This window comes from Neopsephotus bourkii, unplaced genomic scaffold (assembly GCF_033783945.1).
Source record: "Neopsephotus bourkii isolate Nb327-2 ecotype Australia unplaced genomic scaffold, CSIRO-AGI_Nbou_v1 NB_962, whole genome shotgun sequence".
Taxonomy (NCBI): domain Eukaryota; kingdom Metazoa; phylum Chordata; class Aves; order Psittaciformes; family Psittacidae; genus Neopsephotus; species Neopsephotus bourkii.
In genome coordinates, this window is record NW_026901456.1 from 6,659,289 (window position 1) to 6,679,974 (window position 20,686).

The 20,686-nt window shown below is 40.6% G+C and overlaps 1 protein-coding gene across 3 annotated transcripts in view; it reads left to right on the forward strand.

Moving 5' to 3' along the window:
* Window positions 1-16,843, forward strand: part of SH3BGR (SH3 domain binding glutamate rich protein) — a 31,994-nt gene extending 15,151 nt beyond the window's left edge. For 2 of the 3 annotated variants that reach the window (XM_061359262.1, XM_061359264.1), the window contains exons 3-7: window positions 2,542-2,622; window positions 8,314-8,439; window positions 12,968-12,997; window positions 15,329-15,449; window positions 16,338-16,843. In XM_061359262.1, coding sequence (XP_061215246.1) covers window positions 2,542-2,622; window positions 8,314-8,439; window positions 12,968-12,997; window positions 15,329-15,412 — 321 coding nt within the window. In that variant the 3' untranslated portion in view covers window positions 15,413-15,449; window positions 16,338-16,843. The remainder of the gene's footprint in view (window positions 1-2,541; window positions 2,623-8,313; window positions 8,440-12,967; window positions 12,998-15,328; window positions 15,450-16,337) is intronic. The other variant, XM_061359263.1, reaches the window with a different exon arrangement.
* Window positions 16,844-20,686: the final 3,843 nt, after the last annotated feature.

Genomic DNA, 20,686 nt, shown 5'->3' on the forward strand with positions numbered 1-20,686 from the left:
GTGTATATGTGCATATGCACTCATAAGGAAAAACTCATGGAGTATTATTTTTCTTTTAAATACATTTCACCGTATTTTTTGAAGACTAGTTCCAAAGACAAATGACACCAGTGTCCTCTGCCTAGACCCTTCATGTCTTCTCATACAGTATAGTTTTATTGCTTACCTGAAATAAATTGTTACTGCTCATTTTTCTTACTGCCTGCTTGGTAACAGTTATCTTTTGTCATTCAGTGAAATAAAATATCAAGTTCACTTCATGGCCTTTCCTCGTTACAGTCTTTGTTTCCCAGCTATTCATATATTGTGCTGTAGTTTGCTTAGGCTGTGTTGTGAGTATGTGGTATGCAGGAGGACCCAAGCTTCCTGTGTTTTGTATGGCCTCTCAGAAGCCCATGTCAAATTTTAGCCCTTTGAATTGCATAAAATCCTCGTGGTTTTGTTTGCTATATTGCTCCTAAGTTTGTGGGTTAGACTTGAGACACTGTCTTTCTTAAATACTTATGGCAGACCTGGCTTAGGTAAGAAGGAGAAACCTAGAGCAACATGAAAAAAACAAAGAGGTGATTTGAGAAGTGGGTGGCCTGGAGCAGCAGCAGGCAGTCTGCCTGGGCTGGGCAAAATGTGCTCTGGGGCCTCTCTCAGACCGAACAGTTCCCACTGCCTATAGCCAGGTGTGTGTGAAAGCCAATCTGTCCCTTAGATAAATCAGCAAAATGGCCTGTCATTTATCTTGTCTGTTAAGCTATGTTACCTCTTCCAAACTGGACTGAAATGTCATGGCTTCCAGTCTTTCTGACATTACACTGACTTCTAAACCATCATTCCAGCCTTTCCCTAGGATTACCTATGGTCAATAATTTATTCTCTGGAAATACTAAAACAGTCCAGTACGACAACTCAGGTCCTAACCCAGCTTTACAAACAAGTCTCAAGGACGAGATAGCACCTTACTATTTACAAGCTTCTATTTTTGGAGTTATTTTGGATGAGTGGAAGAATGAGGAAGGGGTGAGGCCAAGGCAGTTGTCTAGGACCCAGCAGACATGTCCCCTGCACTACACAGAGCTGCTGTGTGATTGTGGGCCAGTAATTTATGACCAGAGTTTCTGCTGAGATCTTAAGTATATTTTGATTTTTACCTGTGTAAGATCACAGAATCATAGAATGGTTGAAGGGCTTCAAAGATCATTTGGTTCCAACCGCCCTGCCACGGGCAGGGACACCTTCCACTAGACAAGGTTGCTGAAAGCCCTGGACAGCCTGGTCTTGAACACTTCAGAGATGGCGCATGAACAAGTTCTCTGGGCAACCTGCTCCAATCCACCTATCCACCACCTTCAGACTGAAGAATATTTTCCTAATATCTAATCTAAATCTACCCTCTTTCCGCTTGAAGCCATTCTCCCTTGTCCTGTCACTACACGTCCTTGTAAAAAGTCCTCTCCAGACTTTATTTTTGCCCTTCAGGCACTGGAAGGCCTCTATGAGGTCTTCCCAGAGCCTTCTCTTCTTGAGGCTGAACAAGCCCAACTCTCCCAGCCTGTCTCAATACCAGAGATGCTCCAGTCTTCTGACGATCACCTTCATGGTCTCCTCTGGTCTTGCTCCAATGACTCCACCTCCCTCTTGTGCTGGGAGCACCGGAGCTGGATGCAGTACTGCAGGTGGGGTCTCATGAGAGCAGAGTATAAGGGGGAAGCCCACCTCCCTTGACCTGCTGGTCACACATGTGATGTGAGTCATGAACTTGTCAGTAACAAACTAGTGATAGCAGAGCTTCCTTAATTGATAGGAAAGTTGTACAGGTGAATACTGTAAAGACCATGCAAGTTCTAGGTGGTAAGATAGGAGCCATCCCTAAAGTTTTTTCAGTTATATTAATATGTATAATGTATTCAGTTACATATTTCAGTAATAATATTCAGTTATATGTATCTGATATATATATATATGAAGAGAAAATAGAGCATTTAACATTATTTAACTTCATGTGCGGACAAGAGATTTTGGTTGGTACATATATGTCAGAAGGACCAACCCAATCCTTTTCTAAGTTTGTCTGAAAAGTAACTGCATTTTCTAACCAGAGTGACTTTCTTTAAAGTTTCCTCATTATCATTATCATTGTGCTATTATGTTGACAGTTGCCTTTTATATGACATAAAGCTGTCCAGGCTCTTGAGGGCTTGTTTTGTGTTCTTTCTCACTGCAAGTTTTATTTTAACATTTAAATGGTAATAGCTTTGCTTTGGTGTGTACAGCTGAGGCACATTAAAGTGAAATGCTTTATTTTATCTGATGTGATATAATTAAAGTCTAAATCTCTGGAGAGATTTGCCCATTATTCATTTTGCCAGCCAGTATGAAACTCCCTTAATCTGAGTTTTCTTCCTGGGGCTTAGATAATGCAGGTGCATGTGCAAATGCATAGTCATTCTCATCAATGTAAGAAAGATTTGCCTGGGCTATTCTCTTCCTCCTGTGCTTTTTGTTTGATTTTTGTTACCAATTTTCTGTTGTCTGTTTGTTCCTTTTTAGGATTTTGAATCCTTTTTCTCTGCTAAAGAAGAAAATATTATTTATTCATTCCTGGGGCTTGCTCCTCCTCCAGGCACAAAGGTATGAGCTGCTGTACTTCCGGGGGGGGGGATTTGGTTTTAATAAAAGATGAAGGGAGGCAGTGACTCAGCATGTCAAATAAGGGGCAGTGACAAAGCATTACATTAGATGCTTGTCCAGCAAAATGTTCTTAAGGGGGAAAAAAAGAAGTGGTTGGTTCAGTAAATACTAGAAAATACTTCTCTTTTCCCTTCTTTCACTGCAGACTTGTTACCATACCTCCAGCTGATGACTTTTTTTTTTTTTGGTAGATGTTGTTTACACAAAGCAGTATTTTATCATGTTTAGCTTTTAAATTATGTAGAATTTCCTAGTGCATTTTATAGGTTGAATTAAAATTACAAGACACCTTCACTTCCCCCAGATTGCATCAAGCCTTGAACAAACAGGGTTTGTGTAGGCCACCAACAGAGGGGCTGGGGTGTGGACCCAGCCCATCCTCTATGTGTACACGCAGACTGGCACTATGGGATGCGCTCCCTCTGCCTTGAGAAGATAGTCTATTTCTAATTAGAAGTTTGATACCTGAGAGCGTTACAGCTGTCTTATCCTGAGATCATGTTAGATCATCATAAAATGTTGCCATCTTTAACGTGGGTGGTTCAACAAAAGAAATGGATCAAGAGAGTGATGAGCCAGAGTGACCAAATTCTGCTGCATTGCTGTGACCTGGCTGAAGAAGTGCCCTGGAGCATGAGATCTGCTTTCTGTTCCAACTCTGCTGCTAGCTGTGTAGCAACTCTGAGTGAGACAGTGTTGTACATGTCTCTGTTTTTCCTCTTCTGTCAAGGTAAAGATAAAAAGGAGGCTTTACTAAGTGCTTTAAGAGTTAGAGATGAAGAGATACCCAGGGGAGAGCCACAGTTGCTACGAATGTCTTTGATACTGAGTCTCTGTGTGATAGAGACCAAGTGATTTAAACTTTCTGCTTTAGCTGTGCCATCTCCCACCAAGGGAAATAAAAATTACTTGCCTACCTCACAAGGGTCTGTGAGAATTCATTTAATTAACATCCACAAAGCCATGAAAGGCTTAAAGAACAGCAGGTATTAAGTATTATAATCATTATAAAAGATATGTGGAAAATCAATGAGATAAAGAAAATTGCATTTTTCTGTCTTTCCAATTCATATATTATCTGCTCTTTCATGCATGGTTCTGTTGATAGTATCTCTGTGAAGTAACAGAAGAGAATTCATTAATTTCCAGCTGTTAGCAGAGGCTATTGCAGTTTCTGCTTGTGACAACTTTGTAAACTTTGAAAATAGTATGTTCTGCACATTCTGCTGGGCAGATTAGTGTTAGTGCTATTAGCAGCAAGCAAGTACTGTGTACGCCTATTAGCTGCTGCATTGGTGGAGGTGGTGATCGTTTCAGCCCAGAAGTGGAAATAGCTGAGAGTGTTTTTTAAAAACCCATGTATACTTCCAGAGTGGAAGTATAATTACACTGTCTCCCTGTTAGAATCTGTTCCTGAATTTGAAAGAGACATATGCAAGTGTTTTAGCATTTGTTGCAGGGGTTAATTTCTCAGCATCTTCACTGCATGGACAGTCTGGCTGTGCTTTGTCATACAAATAACCTTGCTGCACTGCTTCTGCTTTCCTGTCATTAGGCTGTCAATGCAACCTTAGCATGAATTACAGTAAATGGCTTGTGACATTGATTTCCAGCAGTGTGAAACTGGAATTATAAGTCAGGTGGAAGAGATGGTGATGATGACACATATGACAGGGTTTCCTACTAATTCCTTCCTGAATAATTGTGTGTGGGGGTTGTGTGTGTGGTTTTGTTGTTGTTGTTGGGTTTTTTGTTGTTTTTTGTTGTTTGGTTTTGGTTTTTTGTGTTTTTTTTTGTTTGTTTGTTTTCTGGAATATGGTGATAATTTACAAAGCATGGAAATGCCATGAAACACTAAGCATTTACTTTCTAGGGATTTTTACCTCACTGAGACATTGCAAAGATTAATATAAAGCAGATACACATATTATACACTTGCCCCAGAAGGAGTCTTTTCCATCTATCTTTTGTCTCACATTGCATCAGAAGTAGAGAAGCTCTTTAATGGCCATGAGATTCTGTTTCATAGCCCAGTCTGTTAGGATCCTGATCTAGGACTGTTTTGAGACCATTTTCTAGAGCAACCAGAGGAACTTTTTGTTACTCCCTCAACAAATTACATCTTCCCAACAAAATCCTGTAGTTAAATCCATTGCCACATCAGCCTGCTGAGTGCAAAATACATGTTTCAGTTCTGCAGATTCTCGTTTTTGTAGGCCTGACCTCTCTGGGTTAGGTGGCTACAATTTTTCACCAGACCTATTTGTTCATCATTTACATTGAATTGTTACTGGTAGGTATTGGAGCTCTGATGGTGCCAGAGCCTAATGTGCAAACTGATCTACATTTAGAGGGTGAGTCTGGTATGTCCAAAAGTCCAGAGAGCCTGTAGCCTGTATCAAGATCACCTAGGTTTGCAATTGATTTGTGAACTTGGTGAAGCTCATTTACTTGAGCTGAAGGTCTGTTTTCAAATCTTGTATATACTTAGATCCTTAATCTCAGTATTATTGCTCTTAATATCCATAATCTTGACAACCTGAAATCTGTAAATACTTGAGCTTTGGTCTTTTAGTTGAAGAAGACTTCTACTAAGACTGCTTTGAATTACAAATCTACAGTATGTGCGTTTTATTTAAAGAGAAAATTACCTGTCAGCCAATCTTCATAAATGGTACTTCATTTTAAATTAGTTAAAAATTAAATTTTCTGTTTCTATGGAGAGCTGGCATAATGATGATATTCTAAGCATCACAGTTCTCCATATAATTAACAAGAACTCTATGTGTGTGTGTGTGTGTGTGCGCGCGCGCGCGTTCTGGCTGATAACATGCTGCTTCTACAGTTTAGTTCTTTCAGCTACAACTTTTATTTGCCTTATGTTCTGAGTAGGTGTATGATTCATCTGAGAGTTTTACACAATAGGTTAATTTTAATTAGAATGCCATCTTAGTCTTTATGTATTTTATATATCTCCCCAAAATATTGAGTACATAGATTTTAAAATGACATCTTAATATACATGCTGAAAATAAATATATAACCAGTTTAGTTTTCCTTAACACTATCCTTTTCATTTTAGAAACTGCTACAGAGAATGTAAGGAAGTTATCGCTTGAGAAAACAATGTATTGACAGTGTTGCACAAGAGAATGTCAATACATGCTGTGTTACTACTTATTTTATTCTTCAAATATTTTGTTAGTTTGTGGGGGAAAAGTACAAGATAGATTAAGCCAAACAAATGTCTCTGTAGATTTGTTTTTAATAACAATGATATTAACAATCACCGTTTTTAATAACAATGCCACCAGCATGAGAGTGCAGTGAGCCCACAGTTTTATGTGTACTTGAAATGAGACAATACTGCCAGAAGAAGAAATAGTCTTCTCTCCTTCCTTCTTCTAGCTTCTTCTGCTTACTCCCAGCTGCTCATTCCTCTTCTCAAGCATCCCCCACGTGCTGGCAAAAACATTCATGCAGCTGTGTAACAGAGTGCACAAAGTGTGTGTGAGAGAAATGTTTTTCTTTTTAAAGCATTACTCTTGATCAGCCTTCTGTTCCAGTTCACCGTGCAGCCCTGGAAAGGCTTTTGCTGCCAGGAGGGCAGGGGCAGCGCAGCACTGGGAAGAACTGCAGGGAGGGCAAGGCTTGCTGCTGAGTTTTTCTGTTGTTGTTTTTCTCTGAGGAGGGGAAGGGGAATTTAGGAGCTTATGTGCCTACTCTCTTGTCATTGCAAGCTCCTTAGATGTAAAACATATTTTGCATGATTCAGGAGCAAATTGCCAGAAAGGCACAAAATCTTACACAGTGAAGTTTCAGGAAAAGGATAAAACTACAGAATTATTTTGTCTATTGTGACTTTGTCTTCATAACCTGCTTACAAATGTTCCTAACCACTCTTCTATAACTTTTGTCCCCAGAGCATCTCAGCAGGAGGGCACAAAGATCCCTAAATCAGCACTCCCCCAAGTCTGATCTGGGGCTAAAAGCCAGATAGCTGTGCTTACGTCATGCTTCTGCAGGCTAAGTACACTGGCTGAAGAAACCATATATGGATGAGGACACTGGAGGAGGACTTGAGAAGCTTAAAGGGCAGGAGGTCATGACAGGGGTTTTTGTTTAACTGTAGCAACAAATGAAAATGTGGAAAAGCATAGAAACCCAAACCAACCAGCTAGATGAGTTGTAAGGGCTGGGTGGCAGAGATGAGAAAAGAGCTGGTTGTCTACTGGGGCATGTTGCTCTGCCCAAAGCATGTAGAATTTAGGATGACACAGGACAGGACCTTTCCTGAGCCCAATTCTCTCTTGCTGGAGGCAAGCACAGTGGATAAGACCTTTAAGAAGTGGTCAAATTCCCTTTTAACATATTAGGTCCTTTGCCTCTGCTTCTTTGCTAGGAAGCTCTTCCAAAATTCCATACTGCTGCTGATTAGAGTTTTTATTAACAGCCGGTTTGTACTCATTTTGCATCTTTATCTGTGCTCTTCCTTATCCTACCACTCCCTGTTTACTCTGATCTATTTTTAGAGAGCCATCATATCCCCTCACAGCATTACTTTCAATAGATTAAAGTAATGAATCTTTTTTTGTCACCCTTTCATAAGACAGGCTCTCCACTCCCTCAGATATTCCCAAAGCCCTCCTCTGCACCTGTTCCAGTCTGAATTTCTCTTTCTTGAGCCTGAGTAACTGGAACAGTACAGAGCGATCCAGAGGAGGTTGTGCCTTGGCCTTGTACAATAACAATGTACAATATTTGCTTTCAACTCCACTAGCTATACCTCACTTCATACATGTGGGGATGACATTTATTACCTCTTTCACTACTATATCATATTCATGGCTCAATTATTGTTATTTAAATACATCCATCTTTCTCTTCTTTGATGATTCTCAGCTAACAAGCTCCCAAAGTACAGTAGAAACATCTGTTTCTAAGCTCTGTCCCAGAACTGCATGTCCCAAAGAGTGTGACTTTGCACTTCATGTTATTAAATTTAATCCTATTTTTCTTATTCCGGTTGAGGTCATACAGTTCTTTTTTTATCTGATGCAGTGTGTGATTCAGTGTGACCTTTCATAGTTACCTAGCTGAAAGTACCACAGGACTTAAAGAGCCTTCTGGGAGGTGCTTGTTCATGGAGCTGGAATAAATAGATTGGATAGATCAGTGTATGAACTGAGAAGCAGTTTCCCTGATGATTTTAAATGAGAAAGTTAAGACACTGTATGTGAAATCCTTTATTACTTCTGTTTTTCTGTAGGTTCTTGCTGTAGTTTAATTGGAATGCATGCTGAAGAAAAGGCTTTTTTTTTTTTCCTTAATCTGGAATGTGCAGTCAGGGTGAGCACCAGTTTCTATTAGGCTTTCCACAGAAAAGTGAGAGACTCTGCTATGAAGAGGGAGAAGTGCTTGAATTCATGTTTTCCCTACACAAACACCATGGTTTTACCAAAAGATTAACATGCCAACAAATGTTCTTTTCACAGGAAAATGTCCAGAAGGGTGTATTTTCATTTGTGTGCTGAAGTAAAATTAGAAAAGCACCACCCAAAACTGTAAAGTCAAGTTATAGAAATTGTTGATTATGTGCCACAAAACTAACAATGTCATCTTTGCTGCCAGGAGACTGAAAAGTCTGATGCCACGGATGGAACTGAGGCACAAACAGAAGACAAGGCAGACGAAGGGGCTCATGAAGGGGCTCATGAAGAGGCTCAGTCTGCTCAGTCAGAATCAGAAGATCAACAGGTAATTTTTCCTTTTTCCCTTTGTGATATGAGGGTTTTACCTGTGCCAAGCACATGAAGCATAAACCCACAGGCCTTCCTATTGTGTCTCAGGATGGAAAAGCTGATAGCAGAGTGGTCCTGTTTTGCTCTTGGATGCATTTTCTTTGACATCATGGTGATATGAAACCTAGATAAAACTCTGGGGAACTTGCTCTGAATCTTGAGTAACAGTGCTTGTCTTTATTGAAGTTTCCTTTTACACATTCTTACTGTAAGTTCTTGGGTTTTAATGCTCATTTTGAACCAGACCCTGCTTATGGAGAATAATTTAGGACTAGACATCTGGGTCCTGTCTGTGTAGAAAAAATTGCTTCTATCAATGGCCAATGTCTGCAGGGCTCATAAATCTAGTTGTTAATGTTTGTTGTCATGTACCAGTATTGACTGCTGTTGCAGCAAACCATATCTGACAGTGTCTTCTCCAGGACAGGCAGAAACCCCTGGGCAATGCAGAAATTGAGTCTTCTGTTATCCTTTTGCTGCATTATGGTCTGATGTTACAGTCACATGGACAGATCTCAAGCTGCAGTGCTAAAGGTTCTTGGAAGAGGCCACCTGAGTTCCTTAAATTCCCTAGGATAATATCCTGCTGTTAGCCAACATCAGTAGAGTACTTGTGGTAGATGGATCCTGCAAAAAGGGACCATTCTGCTGTGTGCCATCTTCCTCAGGGGGGTGTTCATATTACTGGCCGGGTTCTAGACCTAGTGGAGACTAAGAAGAAATGGATCCTGTGTCTGGAGATAGGGATCAGGCTCCTTCATTTCTTCTGCTGCTCTGACAGTTTGGCATTTAAGGATGGGTTTATTTTGATGTTGCAGTGTCAAGTGACTCGTCTCAAAGAGGCAGGCCTACTGCTGGATCAAGTACTTGATGGTTTTTTTGTGGTTTGGAGATCAGATGGTCCCAGTGGGATATCTGTCACAAATGCATCATGTCTTTCACTAAAGAGGAAAACAAATGTGTTTTCATTGTTTCATTGTTTTCCATCTAGCTGCAGTGTTTTTCAGAGGAAGCACCTCTCTCTAAGCTTTTCCCCACTACCTTTTTTAGCAATGACTGTAGTCATTGTTAGGCTGGAAAAGCACCCTTTTACATTAGCCTCATGCAAGTCTCAGGTGCTGGGAAGTCCCATTTAAAATTTCAAAATGGCAATGAGGAGAAACAGTTCTCAGTAGGAACTGAAATTTCACATTACATTCTATCCAAACACTTTTCATGTCTCAGAATTTCAGCTGGTGCATGAGTGCCATCAAATACCATTTTCCTTGGCTCTTAAGACCAGCATAAAACTGCAGTGCAACCCCTGGCTGGCTTAGGTTACCTTGCCATTCTGGCTGGCAGAGTACTCTAATATTTTTTAAATGCAGAATGCTGGAACATGTCTGCAAATGTGTCAAGCAGCTGTGTATGAGAGGTTTTGTAATGACATAATGCAATACCAGTCCTGTACAACAAGCACCTTGCTCCATTTCTCACAGGATGGACTGGAGCTGTAAATGGAAAATACATTCTCCTTTAGTTTTTCTGGGAGGGGAGTGGCAGAGGAGCGAGCACAAGGCAAGACAGTGTATTTGAACAGATTGTTCTGTCATTATAAGGTTATAAAATATGGTTAGTTTTACAAACCCTCCCCTTTCACCTGCACAGTCTTGGCAGCATTGAAATGGTTTTACATAAGGAGTAAAAGTCTTCCTGAAATCGTCCAACTCTGATGCCCACCTTTATCATGCCAGGTGTATATTAGCTCATAGGGGAAGTAAAAAAAGCACTGTTTCTCTTCCTGTCTCACTTTTATATAGGGTATTTCCCACTGCAAGCAGCAAGGTTCAATGTCTCCTGCTAGGGATGCACAAAACCCATTTTTCACCCTGTTCCACCACCCATTTCCCTTGTCACCTAGGACAGATCACTTTGGTGACGTGGCATCTGTCTGCCTTGCCACAGTTTATCCCAATTATCACTTCTGTTGGGATGGCATGAATAATTCTGTAGAAATTCTGTTATTCTCTTTCACAACAAACAGCACACAGAGGATGAATAACTTGGAGGCAGGTCCAGTGAGACGAATTCCACTTTATGTTTCTGTATCCCAATTTACCTCTAAAAAAGAAAGCCCAAATAACATTTCATTATGTGGCCAGGCATTTATGAAGTTAAATACATTTGAAGACTGTCAGATTGCCATTGTAGTATTTCCCCTGGGTGTTAGGTCCTGAAGGGTACATGTAGTATCAACATAGTATTTTCAGTATTCCCCTTTCTTCCTCTCATTCTGCAGCCCAGCACATCTTGTTTGACTGCTTTCCACATTAAATAGATGTTTTCTGTGTGCTCTCCCCACCCATGTGTTTTTTTTCTGTCTAACTTAGTAAGAGCTATTCTCTGTATACTGAATTCTGAAAGAGTGACCTTTATATTAGTGGTCCACCTTGTTTTGCAGCTGAACAGTTGCATCTTTTGAGCAGTAGTCATGTCCCTTTTGGAGTGTCAACTTACTCTTTTGACAGGCCCTCAAACCAAAATACAGTAACTTAAGCACCACAGTTTTATGTTCTATTTCTGAATTAATATACCAGTGGGAATTCAGTATTGGCATGTTGGCCGTGTTTAGCAGTCAGTTTTGTACCAGCTTAAAAATTACTCTCTCATGCAGGGTGTAACCCAGCTGGCTTTTCTCCAGTGACTCTGCAGGAGAAACGCCAGTGCTATGGAAAAATTCTAGAAGAGTCTGGGCAAGATAAAGATATCTCAGTCTTTGCCAATGAGCGTATGACAGGTAACAAAATAAACTCTGACTGTCTCAGTTGTGGAGCTGCATGAAGGCTCCCAGATTTCAGAAGGCTCCTTAAAGCCTCAGTATCAAGGATGGCATCTGATGGTCAATATGGGTACTTGTGGAGGCTGCAGCCCTCCTCTACTTCTTCTGTTGCCCTTGCTGGAAGATGCAGGAGTCCAGAAGCTCCAGCTTTTTGTCTCAGGCTGGTGTGAGCCTGAGGAAACCAGTGAGAGACCCCAACCCTCTGAAAAACAAAACTCTTAAGTCAACAGCTGCCTCCTGAAAGTGGTGGGTATAAGCGGCAGTGCAAAAGATTGTTCTTCGTACACCTCACATTAGACTGCCTAGGCTTCAGCAGCTGCAGCCCCTCATTCAAACAAGCACCCAGGAAACCTCGGAGCAGATATTGAAATAGTAAGTCTCTTACACAGATGCAATAGTAAGTAACAGAACAGCTTTCAGCCTGGTCACCAAGGAACAGCTGCACTAAGATTTCTTTAGATTATGAATTTTTTTTTCACCTTAAACCTGTTGCATACTTTCCTTCCCTAATCACTTCATCAGGCTTATCTAATCTTTTTTTTCCATTCCTAATCCCTATCCTCTGATGGACAAGGTTGAGGAACCATTTTGTTGGGGGATAGTGTCCCTTTTTATTACTTTGTCTGTCCCTTTGTTTTTAAGCTTTTTGAGGAAAAACTGTGATTTTCTCTGCATATGGAAAAGCAAGGGCTCTGCTGGTCACTAGATATGATGGTAATAATTTTTATTTTACTGCCTGTTTTAAACTTCAGATTTTAGCTTGGGGGTTAGAATATTTTTAAGTGGTGTCCCAGTTAAATCAGTTTGCAGTACAGATTAGGCTCACTTCAGGGCAGAATTATTTTAGAAACATGTTCAAAAATCATATTATAATGCAAGTCTGTATCCTGTCTCAGCAATTCCTCAGGCCACATATAAACCCCGGCACTGCAGTTCACTTCCTTATCTCAATGCATTCTATGCAAACTCATATCAACCACTCATGCCTTCTGCATGGTGCTATTCCATCTGCCTTTTCTCTTTGGGATTTTGCGTAAGATTAGCTCTTCTCTCCAATAACCAGCTTGGTATCTAACATTAAATTCTATTCACTGTACATTTAGATAATTTTTCTCTTTTATCTCTCTTCATCACTTTTTCTTGATCTATAGTCTAAACCCATCTTGTTATTATATCTTATTCCCCAGTATTGCTGAGCCAAGGCATCTGTTCCAGCCTACAACAGTTAACAGAATTGCAAGCCAGATTCTGAGCGATGATGTGTAACATAGATAAGACTCTGCATAATTCTGATCTAACTTTCATTTTGCAGACCACCTAATTAAAAAGAAAAATAAAAAAAGCCACAACAAACACCAAACCTCCAAACCCCACCTGGAAAAGCAAACCAACCCCTCCAATGCTTTGCTCATCAATGGAGCAGATTTAATTGGAAGGAACTGAGAAAAAGGGAGCTGTATTTAATGATTTTGTAGCCCTTTTTCAAAGTAAAAGCTTAGGGTAAATGTGCCTTGTGAGTTAATATGAAAGACTCAAAATAAATCCACTGAATTCCACATAATGTTCCTAAATCCAGTGTTTAATTTCTACTGTTTCACCTGCATGATCTTTGATATTCTTTCTTTGGTCTATCATTTAAACACGTTCTTTTGTATCTCTTATGTAGGAAAGCAAGGAAGAACATGAAACAACAGGGGTATGGTATATTTTGCCTTCATCTTTTGTTTGCATGCATTTAATTCCTTTTCAGTCTCATTGCTTCACTCAAAAGTTAGTAAATTCTTATTCATAAAACTAAAAATACTAGTGTTATATTCAGCTAGAGATAATTATTGGTCGTATCATAGTCTTATTGTTTGGGAACAAAGACAGGCCTCTAATAATAAAAAAATGCAAATGGAAGAGAAATTGTCTTTCACAGATTCTTCAATAAAATGTGCCAAGGATTTCCAAGACAACTACATCTTTGACAATTGCTAACTGACACCATGCTGATTGCATTTTCAGTGTTGTGAGTATGAAAGAGCCATTCTGACAATTTTGGCAGTTCTGCCTGTAAAGGAAATATTTTCCTTGCCAGAATTTGAAAGAACCAGGTGCAAATTCTTATGCAGTTTTCTCCTTTTCCTGGCATTTCAAGTTTATGCCTTGAACATTTCTTCAGTATTGGAGCCCTCATAGCAGCCTTCCAGTATCTGAAGGGGGGCTGTAAGGATGCTGGGGAGGGACTCTTCATTAGGGACTGTAGTGGCAGCACAAGGGGTAACGGGTTCAAACTTAAACAGGGGAAGTTTAGATTGGATATAAGGAAGAAGTTCTTTACTGTAAGGGTGGAGAGGCACTGGAATGGGGTGCCTAGGGAAGCTGTGAATGCTCCATCCCTGGCAGTGTTCAAAGCTAGGTTGGACAGAGCCTTGGGTGACATGATTTAGTGTGAGGTGTCCCTGCCCATGGTGGGCAGGTTGGAACTGGATGATCTTACAGACCTTTCCAACCCTAACTATTCTATGATTCTATGATTTCCAGGAAGACTAATGATTACTTTAGGCTATTTTCCACTACAGGACAGCAATTAGTAAGACAGCACATTCACATCTTCCCACTTCCAAACTGCAATATATATATATGCATATATATACATGTGAACACATACACATGCCAGCTGTCAGTTATGCAGTATGGAACCAGCAGCTGGAATGGAGCTCCATGGGCAAGTTGTGGGGGGCTCCTGATGAGGCTGGCGAGGGCTGTTAAGGCTGCTTAGTGCACCCTGGCACCACTAGCTAATGCTTTAAGCAAGCAAAATACCCATTTTTTTTCTGTAAGAGGTAATTGACTTGAATTTTGAACTGAGGTTGTTAATATCCGAAAGATGTTGCTTGTCTGTGGGTTTGCCTGGCTCTGTTTCAAAGATTGCTAATGAAAGACCCCTTTCCTGAGGGACGGTGCTGAAAGAGGCAATATTCCTTGGCACAAGAATTTCTAATCCAGCTGACCTGTGTGCAATGATTTTTCTCTGAAAAACTATTTAAACCAAGAATCTGGTTACAACAGGTCCATTCCCCAGCACGTATTTAAGCAGGATTTTACTTCAACAGCTCAGATGTGGCTCTTGTACAAACAGTATGTGCCTGAGAGGAAAATCAAAGGGCTGTGCTACTCATACTACCTGTAGTCCTGACTAAATGCTGATTATATATTCTTTGATTGACTGTTTGATTATGCCAGGAAGAAACTACCATAATTTTTGTAGTCTAGGTAGTGTATGAAGTTATGACATTTTGAGATAAAGCTTGTTTATACACACGGAAAGAGTGCCTTTGAACAAGAATTTGCTGGAAGAGAAGGAACAGAGAAGCTTACAATGCAATTTTGAGTTCTTTGTCAGAGTAGGACTACACTTCAAAGCTTCATTTACTGGCTCTTAAAATACAATAAGCGCAGATTGTTGTCTGTCTTACATAAATGCTAGCTTTCAGATAACTGTTCATTTGATCGAGTGAAGAAAAGGGCTATTGTCTTTAAATTGTGCCATTTCTTCTCTATAAAAGAGAGAAATAAAAACTTTTGAAACAGAGACAAGGCTGTATTATCTGATTCTGAATGATTTTTTGATTATTCAGGATCCTGGTTCACGTGCCATGAATCTTGACTTGTTTACTTCTCCAAGAAAGTGTATTAAAAATACTAAACTTTTTTCATACTTGCATATATTTCATATCCTCATTTTGATCTTCAATGTTTTTTTACAACTTAACTATGTACCATATTCTAGCCTCTCTAAGAAGGTTCTTGTATTCGAGCACTTGCCTATTAACTCCATAAAGCTAGAGCCCTGGCATGATAAGATTAAAAGGTCTATATGTTACTTCTTCGTTCTACTTTTTTTTTTTTTTAAAAAAAAAGCTCAAATAATACTGCATTTACTAGAAACAGAAAAGTTGCAAAAGCAGAGCTCTGCATTTCAAGACTCTTTGTTTTTTCTTCAATTCTTACATGATAATTACAACTGTTTTCTATAAAAAAGGAGGAAGAAGAAAAGCAGGAAGAGGGAGAAGAAAAGGAAGATGGAGAAGAAAAGGACAAGGTGGAAGAGCAAGAAGAGTCTTAGTACACTGTGACACATTCTTTCTTGAACAGGTTTTCAGGTAACCATTGAGACGTCCAGCAGTTTCTAAATGTTCTTAGAGTAACACAAACTTGAAAATTTTGTACGTATTGTTGTTATATGCAGTGACAAGAACAGAAAGTATGTACCAAAACCAAAAGAAGGCTTACATTTGAAGCACAACAGTTAATAAGAGCTATTGTCTTTATTGTGTCCATTAGTTTTCCCATTTCTCTGGCATCAGTGAATCTGACTTTCCTGCACAGCTGTCTCTGTCATCCCTAATATCTACCATATTTTGCAGGCTCTTCCATCCATTCCCCATCGCTCTTACAACATTCATTTCCCTGCCAGGCTTCTGATACCTGCTTTGGGCATATTCCTTAGCATCTTCCTGCGCTGTGTCCCCTAAGTATGAGCAATGCAGAGAGCAGCATGCTCTCTAAATGGGCCAGGGCTATCCTGGCTGGTATGGGCCAGCACAGTGATCATCCCCTTATACTCTGCACTGGTGAGGCAGCATCTCGAATACTGTGTTCAGTTCTGGGCTCCTCACTACAAGAAGGACGTGGAGGTGCCTGAGTGGGTCCAGAAAAGGGCAACAAAGCTGGTGAAGGCTCTGGAGCCCAAGTCTTATGAGGAATGGCTGAGGGAACTGGGGTTGTTTAGTCTGGAGAAGAGATTGCTCAGGGGGAACCTTGTTGCTCTCTACAACTGCCTGAAAGGAGGTTGTAGTGAGGTATGGATTGGTCTCTTCTCCTGAGTAACAAGTGATAGGACAAAAGGAAATGGCCTCAAGCTGTGCTAGGGGAGGTTTAGGTTGGGTATTAGGAAAAATTTCTTCACAGAGAGGGTGCTCAGTGTTCAGACATGTAAAATCACAAAATGAGTGATAAATTCTAATCTAATTTTCCTTATTTTTGTTCAGGAAGCACAAGCTGGAGTAGCCCTGACAAAGAAAATGAAGTGGATCTCTTGAGCAAATCATCACTACCTTTCATGCCTGTAGGCTTATGAACATATAAATACATAACAGAACAAGATACCACCCTGTACTATGTGTTGCCTTTATATATATATTTGGTATTCCATTTGCTTGTTAGAACGGGTCTTCTTATATCTGACTGATGATATTTCAGGTGATTGTTATATGTTGGAATAGTATTGTCTATGTCACGTTCTAGACTGTAAGCTCCTCAGGGCAGGAGCCATGTCTTTCCCCATGTTTATGTACTGCCAAACACATTGCTGCCACTTAGCAGGTGACTGCACTCACACAAGTGAGCTACTTAGAGAAAAAGAAATTCAGTGTTGAAAACTGCAAAGAGGCTTCCTGTGTGCAAGCTGTGTGAGCCACTTCTCCTTCAGCTGGCTTTTGAAAATGATTGAGATTTCCATTGTACAGCAGTTTAAATAAATGCATTTTCTGTCATATCTCTTCTTTGTCTTCAAAAGCATTAATTCAACCCTAGATCTATAAAGTTTTCTCAATTTTCATCGTCTCCACCATTACAGAGGCTATGCAAAGTCCTTTTCCTTGCCTTATGTTCCTGCTGATATTTCTGAATTAAAGATGATGATCTTAATTGAAGGAAAGAGATGTCCCAGTCCCTTCTGCTGAAGCCTTTTCAGCCTTCATGGATATATATATATGTATTCACTGGTCCAGGAAAAGTGGAGAAAACTAATCCATATTGACACTGTAACTGTTGGTTAGAATTTCACTGAAGAGGGAGCTTGGATTTCAGTAGCTTATAAAAACTCCTTGTAGAGGAAGTGAGGGGATAAAAAATGTTTATTGCGAAAGTAGCCTGTGGCTTCATAAACTAAATGAACTCCAAAGCAACTACAAGTTTATGTTCAACTCTGATCAGGAAGAGGTTGGCTTTTCAAGCTGAAATCTCCTACACCATGAGTGCTTGAACAGTGGCTGAACAGATAAAGTGGACAAAAAATTTGTGGAGGCTTCTGGAATGTCCTGAGTGGGTACATCTGAAGTTGCAGTTGTTGGGAGGGGATGGATGGGGAAGGAGGGCTATCTGCACTGTTCTTACACTTGTAGGTGATGCTGAGTTCAGAGCTGGCAGGTCCAGGTAGGAGAAGAACCTTGGAGTCCTCACTCACAGCTCACATGCAGACCCAGGAAAATAAATGCTGGGCACCATCAGGACTTTGCTGCCAAGTAAAGTCTTGCTGAGGTGACATCTTGAGCACTTCGTGTAGTCCGGTCTTTGCATCTTAGGGAAGACTTAGTGGCATAAGGATAGGTACAGAGAAAACAACAGTCAGAGAGGATGAAGCAGCTGCTCCATGAGACTGAAATTTGGAGAGGAAGCAAAGGCATTTACAAAGTTACAAAGGCAGTGAATAGGATGAATGCAGAGATCAAAAAATGCTGCAATAGTATAATGAAAATTAGTGTACACAGTTAGTATACACAATGAAATGAGTAGAGCAGATTAACAGAGGTAAAAGAGAGTACTTGCTTTATATGGTAAGTTGGGAACCTCTCAAATTTTTTGTCACAGGATGTTATGGAGACTGATGTTAACAGGGCCAAGAAGGTATGAGGCAATGTCAGGAATGGAAGGCTTGTAAGTGGGTACTACGGGCCTGGATGTATCTACCAATATCCCTAATCCAATGAACTGTGGGTGCAGAAAATTTGACTGGGAACAGAAAAATTGAATAGAGAGAACTTGGTGTCCCTGAAGGTCATTGCCCACTTCCACTTTGAGCCTGAGTGCCAGGTTAGGTGAGCCAATGATCTGACCATTTCTTATGTCCCTGCAGGTGATTTCCCGGGGAAAATATTCCCCATCTTGCCAGCAGCTGAACTGGGGTGCCATCACTGCTGCAGTAGTTCTGAGCAAAAGGCTGGACTTGGGAGTATGGTAACCAAAATGAGAACAGAACTGTTAATTACTCTGGAAATGTGGTAAATCCAGGGCAGTGAGTATGTGTTGTGCAACAGTTGGCATGTTTATGGTAACCTTGACTTATTCCTGGGCTGCCAGAGCTTCAAATGGCTGATGACCCACAGTCTATACTTTTCCCCCTGCTGATGAACAAAGAGCCTGAGTGTACTCATTACCTCAGGCAGGGCCACGGGCTTTGGATTTGAAACAAAACCACCTCACCTTGTGTATTCAGTTATTATTCATTAAGGCAGAAATATGGCAACCATCTTTTCAAGAGGTATAATCTGGAAAGCCTGCCAGGGAATGTGAGGAATGCTAAGCCTCCTGTACTGGAGTGACACACTCCCCTGGTCTTCAGCTGGTGACTGTGTTGCACTCAGTGTGTAGTGAAAAACGGAATGGTGGATGGTTGTCCTCACAACGCTGCTTTTCGATGCGTTCCTTGGGATAATGCTCTTTTAGCATGTGCCGATCATCATCTCTGCCAGACCAAAGGGAGGATGTGAGTGTGCAAAAGATAAACGGAAAGCTGATGGCTGCTTGGTGGTTTTAACCATAATGCTAATTCTGCTTACATAAGCTTAATACTTTCTGCAGTAATTTAGTGCAACTAGGCAAAGTCTTTTCGGATTACAGCTGAATGAAAATCAGTAACACAGATATGCGAGCTATTGACTTAAATTTGTTTGAAAACATACTGTCTGCATTTTTATATCATTTATATTTTAGTGGGACAGAGTATCTGCAGGTTGTTAAACATGGTGTGCCTGGTACATGGTGTTACATAGCTTCAGGAAGCTGTGGATGCAAAATCATTCTGTTGCACCCCCATTAAACACAAACCAGCATGTTGCTTTCTGTGACACTCTGGTATGTGAAGTATTTTCCTTGGGTGATTGATGCTAGAAACTTCCACTATACTGACACAAGCTAAAATTAGAAAAGCTTCAAACTATGCTTCCTACAGATCCATGTAAGTCATAGGATGGTGAATGTTTGCACTTTTAAAGTGATTGATTGCCAAGCTGAACAGACTGCTGACGTGTAAAAGAAGGAACTAAGTAGATAAGGCTAGGCAATGCTTTGTTGTCTAGGAAAATAAATACTAGAGATTCATTCAGTTGCTGCTAATTCAGGGGTTTGAATAACAGGTCCAAGAAGACGACTTGGGCCTTGCTGTCTCATACATGAGAGCACTTCTGAGCTAAAAAAATGTGTATAAGAGTGTTTCTCCTAAGAAAGCTCTAAGAGAAATTAATTGAGAGAAGTGAAACTGTTCTGTAGTTTTGGCAGTAAAGCACTAGCCTCCAGTCCATGTTCCTGGCCACCTTTCCAGCCACCACATCTGTTCACCTGCCTTTCAAATAATAAACCTTGCTAATACTCTTCTTTTAACTGCAAGAATATCAGTGTTAAAGGAGACAAGACTATTTACCAGTGTCCTCTGACAGCTTCAGAAGGCTGGAAATACGCTTGATGAAAGATCTGGGAAGCTGAAAATTCAAGACGGTAATTTCGTTAGGAGGCAGATTGGAAGTTTGAGGTTTGATGACAAATATGCTTAAAGATGCTTTCTGCTCCTCCAGTTGCAAAGTCACTGCCATGCATAAAGTGAACAGAGGAAACAACAATTCTCAGCTGAGACTCATTGTCAGTGTGTTACTGTCTCCATGTTTTGCATGGGGATGTAAGGTGCAGAGGCTGGATGATGTGCTTAATACCACAGACCAAGGGCACCTAGAGTCCAGATTAGTTGTGGGCTACCTGCTGTGCCTTCCCCTCCTTCAGAACATACCAACCATGGGTTTGCATGTGGTAATGACTTTATATCAATGAATATTTTGAATCTCTTCAAGTTGGAAAAGACCCTTAAGATCATCAAGTCCAACCATAAACCTAACACTGCCAACTCCATCACTAAACCGTGTCCCTAAGCACCATGTCTACAGAAGCAGAAAATAATGCAAGAACCTAGAAAAACTGTTTTGTTTTTTTGTTTGTTTTCTTGTAATTAACTTAGCACCTGAGTGGGCAGAGAGAAACCTTGCTTGGAAGGGTGGGCCCATTGTCAGAGCACCGCATAGAATCACAGAATGGTTTGGGTTGGAAAGGTCATTAAGATCATCCAGTTCTACCCCCCCTGCAATAGGCAGGGTCACCTTCCACAATGTTGCTCAAAGCCCCATCCAACCTGGCCTTGAACACTGTCAGAGATGGGGTCTGCAGATGCTCAGTAACAGAGGGTTAAGTGGAGCTCTCTTGTTGCGCAGCCAGAACAGCATGCTGAGCAATGGTGAGCCCTGCTATTGCCAGCCTTAGCCTTCAAGATCACATTAGCCTGATAAAGTTAACAGCC